Here is a 10,583-nt window from a genome sequence, read left to right as displayed (position 1 = left end):
CAAGGGAGACACAATCACAGCTATGCTCAATACCCCAGGTCCATCCAGATGGACTGAATTTCAGGCAGGGGTTTTAGGCAAGTGGCCATTCCACCTGCCAGATGTGGATGAGCCCACACCTGGAATACCGGGTCTATTAGAGTAACCTAGTACAAAAAAAAGACATTCTTATGAATGAGCTCAGCTAAGGCCATCAAGGCAGAGAGCTGGTGCACAGGACAGGCTGAGGGAATCGGGCTTGTTCTCATGGAGAGTAGGTGAGCATGGAGTCTAACTTGCACTCCTAAAGAGGGTTAAAGAGAAGATGGAGCTGGAGTCTTCTCTGAAGTGCAAGAGGCAAGAAACTAAAGCTGTGCTGAGGGTAAATCTGGTGGGACAGAAGGAGAAACTTTCTTTGCCTGAGAGCGGGACAGCCCTGGGATGGGAAAAAGGGACGGGTGATCTCACATCTTGGAAATTATCAACACTTGTTTGGAGAAAGCCCAAAGTAGTCTGGTCAGAGCTAGCCATGCTTTGAGCAGGGATTGGGTTCAAGATCTCCAGAGACTTCTCCTCATTTAACTTTTTCTAAAGCTATATGATTTCCTAGTGAAACAGGAGAGTCAGGCCAGGTGGTGGAGTACTGGAGCTGGACACACAGCCCCAGTCTCTCAGCCCTGGTAGTTTTAGAGGGGTATTTATTGAAATGGTGAACACAGAATGGGAAGGATCAGAGCTAACAAGCTCTGAGCAGGAAATGGTGGCCAAAGAGGGAGTGGGTATTTGCAGTCTCCAGGATTTACTGCTTAAAGTCAATATTAGTAACTTAATCAGCAAGTTTTTCTTATCTCTGCAAGACCAGGCTCCTGTGGGAATGGCTTTTCACTGAGCTTTGGTAGCCTCTGGCCCTAAGTTGCTTGCCCACTTCTTTCTGCTGAGGCTTAGCTATGACTTCACTTCTGCTAAGGACCAGAAGACCTTCCTGGCTCAAAACATCACCCATGAGCAACAACCTGCCACAAATCACCCCTGACTTTCTGCAGATGTGGGGGACTCTGTGTCACAAGAGCAATTTGAGAAGTGGGAAGCCAGGGTGCACAAACCAAACAACTTCCCTTCTCCCATAGAGCTGGAAGCGTGTTTCCTGAAAGGATATTGAAAGGTAATTGTCAGTGGAAAGAGGAGAGTCTGGTTCTCCTGGACATGATATCAGGTTCCGTCTCCTTAGCTGTCCTGTCATAGCTGTGACTGTCAGCACTCAGGATGTCACACTCTTCAGGATATGGGGACAGGACCCATGGCCCTGAGATAAGCTCACAGCAGCATGTTCAGCACTGCCCAGCTGACATTAACCAACATCAAGCTGAACCTCACAAGTGAGGAGACAACCACAGTGGTCATGTCCACTACTCATCACAACATGCCTTGGTTTTGTGCCTCAGGAAGCGGGACAGAGCATCCTGGAAGAGCCTCAGGCAGCCCTGTCGCCATATAGCACAGCAAGGATCACTGTGTCAGGCACTTATCTGGCTCCCTGTGCTGGCCCCATGGCTCAGCATCCATTTCCCTGCACCCATCACCTGCTCTTCATCATCAAGAAGGCTACACTCAGTTAAAGTTCTCTGACCTCCCCCCGCCTTTCCCTTCATGGCAGACCCAGATCATAGTTGTCATCCCAGAGGGTGAACATTTCTTTTGTCTGACACTCTATTAATGGCCCTCGGCAAAGACATCTCTCTTGGACTCAGGAAGGAGGGAAGGGAGGGAGAGGGTGATTTGTTGCATCAGCAGAACAGCAACTTCACTCCTCTAGATACATCCACCCTTGCCAGCCTATCCCCAGCTCTATTCAGGCAACAGGGCCTACCTCAGAGATACATGTAGACCCCCCATGTGTCCAGCTTCACACCTGAACTCCATCCTTATGAGCAAGAGCTCTGTTATATGTCCTCTCATCAGAGAAGGAAGCAGTGCATGGTGAGTGGAAGTGCTGATAAGGATGGCTTTATCTTTTTTCTGATAAGATTGATTGTTTGCAGGCACACCTTTTCTTAATGTCTGCCAAACAAGCCAGTTAGGTAAAGAGCATGTGTAAAAGTGTGCGGTTCCTGGAATGATTCCAGGACTTCCTGGACATCAAAGGCATCTCCACAGAGATAGACAGAGATGTTTTCTCTGGTTCCTGCACACGTCTGGCCACAGGGAGCTCTCCAGCCCCTGCAGTGCAAGGGTTGGCACTGCTGCCCACGTGTATTTCAGCAGTGAGTGTTGCTCTGTGTTCACGGAGACCTCACTCTGACAGACCTTTACCACCTCCTGCAGCTCCTCTTCACATTGGAGAAGGTGGAATATAGGATTTTTGTGCCCTCCCTAATTGATGTGAGCTGTAAGATGAGTCTAAAACCTCCCAGAAGTTTCTTCTCCCCAAAATCTAAGGAGCTTTGGGAACCAGGAGAGTCTAAATGTTTGCAGATGTGGATTGGGCAGTGGGGCTGATTCCCCCTTCCTGTGAGCACTACGGAGGACTGGAGAGCTGGGAAGAGCCACTGGCTCTTGCTGGTCCCCACCAGGTGGGGCTCCAGCAGGTGGAAGGGTCTCCTGGCCTGCCTGGCAGCAGCCACAGCCCAGCCCCCCTGTGGTGTGGGCACCACACTCGCAGGAGGACCCCAGCACCACTTTTGTGATGGTGTTCAACCCTATCATGACCTCCTGCCTCTGGTTCCACCTCAGGCCAGTGCAGCCTCAGCTGCCTTCACCCAGTGCCTTGGCCTAGGATCAGCATACCTCCCAGCCACAAGCTCCCTCCATGCTGCAGGGTTCCCACAAGGCCCCCCTGTTGTACCTTACCTGTTTGGGGTTGCAGATGAGGTTTGGGTGGTTCATGGCAGAAGGTGAGAGATCTTGTTCTGCTCCCACCAGTATCAGTTACTCAAAGAGAGAGTGAAACCTTTTGTTAGCTGGTACGTCTGTGGAGACCAAAACAGTGCCAAGATACCTGTGTAGGGGGACCCATCCCTCCAGGAGCTGCCCACAGGGAGTGGGCTGCATATGCTTGGTTGCGGAGCTGCTGGATGCTTTCTGCTTTGCCACCCACCAGGTGCTGTAGAGCTTCTGGCAGTGTATCTGCAGAGGTCATCCCAGGATTCCAGCGTGGAGAGGCTGTGCTAAGAGCTGGTGAGCACTTGCCCCTCATGTGACATCCCTGGGAGCAGAGCAGGGGTGGGAGTCAAGGGTGTCCATCCTGTCACTGGAGAGGCTGTTACTGGTGTCACCAGTGAGCCATCACACGTGCCGTGATGCAGAGCCTGGAGAGCTCTGGGACAGCAGCATCAACATCTCTGGAGCCATTAAAAAATCCCCCAAATCGAGAGTGATCTCAGGGCCTGGCCAGCCCTGTGCTCTGGGAGACAGGCCCTTGGTAAGTCAGGTAATGGCAATATGACCTCCACTCCACCTCAAGAGGAGAAGGACCCTCTGCGTCAGGACATTACAGGAATGTAAGAGAACCATTTTCCCTGCCGTGCACACAAGCAAAGACCCCAAGACCCAAAACGTGGGGAGAGGGATGCCCCATTCCTTCCTGGCTTCAGGAAAAATCCTATTTGCATGACTGGGGAGCCAGGAACACAGTGGCTGTACAGAGTGGTTCCTCTCTTTGCCCCAAATGGCATTTCCCTGACAAACGTGTATGATTCAGCCAAGTTTCAGCCTGTCGCACTCAGCTGGTTTCAACCATCTTTTGTTCTCCTTACATGGTGGCTCAGTAAGGTCAAAGTGAAGCTGCCCAGAAACTGAAAACAAAAAGCATTCCAGGCTTTAGCAAAACAATTTTATTGTTTTTTGCAGAGGAAAACTGACCTTGAGAAAGACCTTCAGAGTGAAAATAAAAGCAGAAAGGGATGTATGGCTTCAGGAATACAGGAAAAAGCCCAAGGTGTGCAGCTCCAGCTGACTAAAAAATATACTGGGTTTCAGGTTTGCAGTGCCACTCACATTTATGCAAATCAGAAATGGCTTTCAGAAGGATGGATGCTGGACTATATGCTTAACCTGTGCTGTGGCAGGACACCATGAAGCCTTCTGTGGGCCTGAATGAGACAACCTGTCTGCAGAGAGAGCAGGGGGCTCATAAGCCACAGGCAGCAGGCAACTCCCAAAGGACTGCCTCTGTACAGTCGACCACACTGTAACCTGAAAGAGTCATAGAAAGCAGAGTGACAAGGAGAATGTGGGCTTTATGACTAACCAGAAAGAAGCTGCTGCAGTATTCATCAGAGTTTGTGAGGCAGGAGTCAAAATAAGGAAAATCCCCAAACAATCAGAAAATCAATACAGATCATCGTGCCTAGGCTTCGTGAATGAAAATTTCTGATTAATATAGAACATGTGTGTTGAATTCGTTATCCTGGTGGTCGTTTTCCAGAGGAGTATTGAAATCTTCCAGTATTTCTGCTTCTGTTGGTTTCACCACCTCCTCTTCACCTATAATGCATGTAAGATCATTTCTTACTGGGGTCTCTCATGTGTTTTCCCTCTGTCCCATGCTAAAGCCCCCAAGGCCAGTCTCCTGTAACTGCATGTTTGGTAGCTCCAGATGGGCTTTTCAAAGATGCCTGCTTTTCAAAGGCAGTCTCAGTTGTGGAGTGGAGTTGGAGAGGGTAAAGCCCTGGTGGGTTTAAAGGCAGGAGGCAAATAAACACAAGCCTGATGGTTGCCCATTTCAAGACTTCTGGGCTAGAAGCTGCACTGGTGTGATGTGCCACAGTCAGCCTCAGGCCTCAGGAGGCAGAATGGAAGTTTTCTGTGGCACTGAGGGCACTGTATGCCTTGCAGCAAGAGGCCTTTTCTTCCCTGCTGGCACAGACATTGCTAGGAATGTAGTAATTGGGGGTCAGAGGATGCTCACCTCCTCTGAAGCAGATCCTAGGTTTTCCTGGTTATGAAGCAACCTGCATACTGGGCCCACTGGCTGCTGTAAATGTGCTCTACACTTAACAAAGCCAGATCTGGGAGGAACTCCTGCTACATTAGCTGTAAATGGATTTCTCGAGCCCAGACACCAGTCTGCCACTCAGACCAGCTTAGTGCCCTCCATGCCTTGGTCCTGGCAGGTTTTGAAGGTGTCGTTGCCTGTAGACACCTGCCCCTTGCCCTAGTGCCCACCCTTCCCTCCCCACCACCCCAGTGTCAGTCCTGAAACTGGGTGGACTGTGGACAGAGCATGCCCAGACTTTGGCTTTCCCTGACCAGCTCTGACTTCAAGAAACAGCATCTTCTCTACACAGCATCTCTGCCCTAACATGGCTCTTGGGAGAGCCACAGAAGTGTTCTTAGGACAAGGAGCTATTATTTAGAGCCAGGGACCGCAGACCCCATCCTAATGACTCTACTGACAATAGTAGACTTTTTGTCTCTCCCTGTGACTTAGAGAGCACAATCTGTCCCCCCAGCCCCAACATGCCCCCCACCCTTTCACAGCTACCCAAGTAACGTTTGGTGGGGAAGGAACCCATGCCCTAGAAGTGCTGTGGGATGATTGTTGATGGGGTGGGCAACCTTGGCTGACAGTTCTCCAGAGGCAGCACTGTACTGCCTCCCAAGCCACCATAGGGTCAGCAGCTCTGTGGCAACTCACCTGCAGGATCCAAGCTCCTGGCTGCTGGCTCCCCTTCCACTGCTACTGGTTGCATCCCACTGACCGGGTTGTGGACGGTCAGCATGGGCAGCTGTTCTTGGTACACTGGTTCAGGCAGTGCTGGCTCAGAGTGCACTGGTTCAGGCAGTGCTGGCTCAGAGTGCACTGGTTCAGGCAGTGCTGGCTCAGAGTGCACTGGTTCAGCCTCCTCGTGCAGCTCAGGCTGGGGGTCTGTGGTTGGTTCCGGGTCTAGGGTGGCCTTCACCTCCGGCTGACGGCCCCGTCCTCTTTTGGCTCCTCTGCCTCTCTTTTGCTGTTGGTTCTTATGCACCCTGCCAGGGGGTTTCACACGGGTGAAGACTTGGGAGTAGGGCAGAGGACTCTCCCTCCTGCCTCAAGGCTGCTTTCCTCTGTTATTATTGTGACCCAGTTCATCCCAGCAGAAGCATCTCCTGAGCCTGGCATGACAGCCGTCTGGGGCTGCGCTGGTGGGCAAGAGCTTGCGCATCAAATTTTTCACCAGCCCCATACTTTTTTTGAGGTTTGCTTGCCAGCCAACCAGCCACCTACATAACCCACGCCCCCCATTAATCACTGTTTCCCAGCTGTTGGCTGCAGGTCACCTTTCCCGCTGCAGACTGATGGCTCTGTCCTTGGGTGAAGATGCAGAGGCTGGGCTGCCATGCTTGGACTCAGGTTAAGTGCACCACAAAACCAATTCCAAACCAAAAGCAAGATTTACCTCAGAACCCACTGAGTCGAATCTTTCTCCAGGGCTTCTGCTTTTCTTTTTCTGAGCAGCTCCCGGTCCCTCAAGCGGTGCGTTATGATGACATCTGCAGGGATAAATTGAGTGCTAATATGATATTCTGACCAAGGGCACAATTTGATCCTTCCCTGCCCAGTGCTAGAGCACTGATGCAAGGGGCTGTGCTTTTTTTGGGTTTTGATACAAAACTGCTTGGGTGCTATGCTTCCAGCATAGCCTCAGTGGGGAGGATCTGATGACACAGCACCCAAAGCTCCCAGGCTCCTAGCTGCAAACTGCTCTAAATTTCTATTTAGTTGCAGTTTTCATCCTGGTGCTGCAGTCTTGGGGTGACCCTTGTCCAACCTACTCCCCTACTGTACCGGGGCCTGATGGAAGCATGGGGCAGGCTTCCTGTGCCACAAAGGGAAGTGTGAAATCCTTTGGTCAGACATCACTACAGACTGCAAGATAATTCTTCATGTTTGCTCCAGTTACCCTTTTTCCCAGGCAGCTGCAACTGGCCACTGCTGAAAATAAGATGCTTATCTAACTAAGGAGATAGCCTTGGGTGACAGAACAGCCAGTCCTACAACATAGGAGCAGCTCTGTGAGGGAGAGAGCGTGAGCCAGAGGCACAGCCTCCCCCTACACAGGTGCTCATGTGTATTAGGCTGAGACCCTGTAGACCAGACCAAAAGAGACCAGAGACCAAGATAGGGCTAGTACACTCTGCTGGAGGTGAGAAGACTGGTCCCAAAGACCACACAAACAGCCCCAAGCTGGATTGCAGAAGACCGTGGCAAAGCTGAAGAAAGACTAACTGATATGAGAAAGCTCCAATGCTGGCTTTACCATTTGGCCAAGATGTGCAGGTTACCTACAGCCACCAGCAGAGAGGAGCACCCCCCAGATCCCAGTCACCCTGTGACATGCCTTCCTAGGCCAAGCTGAGCTGTGCTCATTTCACTGACTACAAAGGGCTCCAAATGGCTTCCTAAGGCAAAGACCAGCCTGGTGAACAGTCTGAACTTCACCTCTCCATGTCTTTGCTCTAACAGACAGCATCTCTGATGATGTGGCAATAGGTCCTATGGTTTCTGATCCAGTCAGCTTGAGTTTTCTAGCTTGGACTCCAAGCTATAATAATAAAAACCTGGCTCAAATCAAGTAGCACGAGATCAATCCCCTGAGACAAAGGGCAATACCACTTCACTGATACCTGGAGGGAGAGGAAATTCTTCCCACCTGTATACTGAAGAGGTCACAAAAGAATTGATTTTTATAGTTTCAACAAAACCCACACAATGAAAAAGCAAAACTGTGACCTGCTTCTTTTAGATGTAATCAGATCCATCTCTTTTCACAAAAAGCCTAAGCTCACACTAAAGTATTAGATCAAATCAGTGAAAATGGTCATTTTGTCATTCCCTTGATCAGATGGGAGAATTGGCAAGATGAAAAGGACTTCCGAGGCTGAGCTGGAACTGTAGCTCTTTTATCCCAGGTGCCTGTTACATGCAAGAAAAACTGTAGTCCAGGACAGAAAAAAGCAAAACTGGTAGCAAGAGCCAGCCTCTACCCAAAGTAGATCTTTACACAAGACACTTCTGATAATTAATTATAATCTTGCAGAAATTTAACTTGGAAAAGATTTATATTCGTCTCTGCGCCATCAAAGCAGAGTCGACTTTAACATTACATCATACTGTCCAGGACCCTGTCCAGGGAAGTTGAGAGTAACTCAAAGAGAAATGGGAGGCTTTTCCGCAACATAAAGCAGTATCAGAGGCAGTAGTGCTCAGCCAGCAGGACATGGCTCTGCCATCCACATAGCAAAACTCAGGAAGCTGCCAAGGAAGATGAGGTTACAAGTTGCAGTAGCAGCACCTGTAGAGGGCTTCAGTTCAGCTACTGAAGTCTGTAATCCCTTGCACATCCCATTTGCAGCCAAGGTAACTTTCTTTTCCCTTCGAAATGTATTGTGAGCTGTAAAAGCATTTTTAGCTGCTTGTAATCAGTCTCTCTCCCAGGCCTTTCTAAGCAAACACCCCTCATTAATTTCTAACTGGTCCAAGAAAGCACTCCCACCAGAGCTCCAAAGCTGTCCGTCACCTGCCAGCACTAGGCAGGAAAGATCACAGTAAAACATACCCATCCTGATGAAAAATCGTTCACTAGAAGACACAAAGGCACAGAGATTAAATGAAAAGAAAAAAATCAAGCTATAAGAACGATGAGACAGTATTGCCAGTCTGCAGACAATTTATTGATGCTGCCTGAGGGACTTAGAGTTGAAAAGCCTTTACATGTGTTTCTGCCTTTGTGATCTGAAACATAACGTAAAAAGACACATATACTTGCAGTTAAATGTGCATCCTCCACCCCCAAGTGTAAACTAGTAATTATTAGCTCCTGTTTTCGAAACCACTGGTGACAAAGATAATTCTCTCCTCTCTCCAAAAACTTAAGTTAGGAATGGTCTCATCATTACCTGGCACAGCATACTCCTTACGGGCTGCAGAGCGTGGCAGGGAAGAATCCGGAGAAGGATGGTCTTTGCTTAAACTCTCCATTGCTCTTTGCAGTTTTAAACAGAAAGCAGCTTAGTTCCCTGGAGAAGGCATCTGGAGATACCGGTGCAGCATAATGAGAGCTTGAAAAAAATGCAGACTACCCGCCCTAAACCTCTTATCTGTCCAGGCCACTGGGAGGGTAATAATATTCTTCTTATCAGAGTGCAAAGGTGTGAAAGTCTCTATCCAGGATCTACTCTGTGGATTGCAAAACATGTTAGTGCTTTTATACTGCAAATAAATCCACTTTGGATAGCAAATTTACACTCACTGCTGCTAAATTGTGACTCAAATGCTCTCTTTTATGGTGGACAGATGTTGCATGGCAAGCCAGGATGCAGCATTGCCTCACTGCTGGTTTCCAGAATGAGATGCAAGGAGGTGTTGTTAGTCCTTGAGGACCCTTTGAGAAGTCTGAAATGGGATGTATGCTGTCTGAAAAATGTTTGCATAGGACCCTGGCAGTGCTGGAAAGGGACATCCTCCAGCTCCCCTCGCAGGACTGTCTGCTGCATGAGGTCAGGACGGCTATGTTGTCATATTCTTTGGAAACCCCTAAGGACAGAGACTGCCAAAGTCATGTTACCTGTCCAAGGGCTACACCACCTTCCTGGGAAATCTAGACAGAATAATAAATCCATACCTGTCTGTGCATGTTGAGGACTTCCCAATGACTTGCTGTTCCAATGGATTGAGGCTGTGAGCAAAGCACTTCACTCACGAAGGAGGATGGCAATGGGCAGCCCCAGTGGAAACAGTGAGAAGACCCAGCTGGTCCCTTGCTCCCACAGGATGATTTCCTTTAGCAATTGTTCCTAGCTCCCTGTTGCCCATCTCAGCCCCAGGCCTGCAGAGCATGCAGCCTCATGCAACCTCTGTAGGACCATCTGCAGGGCCAGGACAGCTGCCAAGGAGAAGCTTCTGCTTGGTACAATAGCTTTGATGCCGAGAACCTGTTCCCTGTTCTGTGGGAATGGCCAGGCCCTCAAGTCAGTCCATGTGAGTTGAGGTAGCAGTCCTGGCCTCCCCTGAAAATTGCCTTCAAAGTTTCTCACATCAGGATAGCTCAGAAAGGCTTAAGATTATAGTGTGTATAACAACTCTGATGGACCACAGACACCTCTTTACCCAGCTTCTAATGCACTCGGTGCCAGGGTATTTGGGATTCAGCTTCTACCAACACTTTTCTCCATGAGACACTCACCTACTTATGCACTGGTGAGGTGCTTGTGCTCCTAATCCCTTCCCTCCCTGCCCCCCATGAACTCAAAGTGGCTCAAAAGTTGGTGGAAGAACCTGACAGTGTTCTTGTACCCCCAGGTCCTCTGGGAATTGCCTGCCTTTCACAGCAGGGATGATCCCAGCTCCTTGAACAGTCCCAAGACTTGCCCTGAAGCAGAGCAGCTCCTCAGGGAAGAGCCAATCTGGCCTGCCTCCAGTCTCTGCCAGTCTTTTTTATTTTTAATGAACATCATTTGCTCTCAGCAGGATCTCTCTCTAGGTCCCTGGAAACTCCAAGGCTTGAAACTTCGTGCCTGTGGGTGTCTTAAGTTGTAACCCTGGGGGTCCAAGGTCATCTCTTGCTGGCTGCCTTTCTGCTTATCCCGAGTTACCACTTCGCTCCAGGGCTCCTGCCCTCTGTCCA

The 10,583-nt window shown here is 49.6% G+C and overlaps 1 protein-coding gene across 3 annotated transcripts; it reads right to left on the bottom strand.

The window, feature by feature from the left end:
• Positions 1-3,789: 3,789 nt before the first annotated feature.
• HEMGN (hemogen) lies at positions 3,790-9,072 on the bottom strand. 3 transcript variants are annotated; one of them, XM_017816351.1, is made up of 5 exons: positions 8,857-9,072; positions 6,357-6,450; positions 5,819-5,946; positions 5,615-5,788; positions 3,790-4,461 (listed from the first exon to the last, which is right to left on the bottom strand). In XM_017816351.1, the coding sequence occupies exons 1-5, from the start codon at positions 8,936-8,938 to the stop codon at positions 4,352-4,354; spliced, it is 588 nt and encodes a 195-aa protein (XP_017671840.1). In that variant the 5' UTR covers positions 8,939-9,072; the 3' UTR covers positions 3,790-4,351. The 3 variants fall into 3 exon arrangements, with proteins under 3 accessions (XP_017671840.1, XP_017671839.1, XP_017671841.1); XM_017816350.1 differs by having other exon boundaries at positions 5,615-5,946; positions 8,857-9,031; XM_017816352.1 differs by lacking the exons at positions 6,357-6,450; positions 8,857-9,072 and adding an exon at positions 6,064-6,272 and having other exon boundaries at positions 5,615-6,000.
• Between the last annotated feature and the right edge of the window lie 1,511 nt (positions 9,073-10,583).

Source organism: Lepidothrix coronata, unplaced genomic scaffold (assembly GCF_001604755.1).
Source record: "Lepidothrix coronata isolate B3197 unplaced genomic scaffold, Lepidothrix_coronata-1.0 Scaffold55, whole genome shotgun sequence".
Lineage (NCBI taxonomy): Eukaryota > Metazoa > Chordata > Aves > Passeriformes > Pipridae > Lepidothrix > Lepidothrix coronata.
Note: the sequence above shows the minus strand (reverse complement) of the source record. Positions and strands in the feature narration are given on the sequence as shown.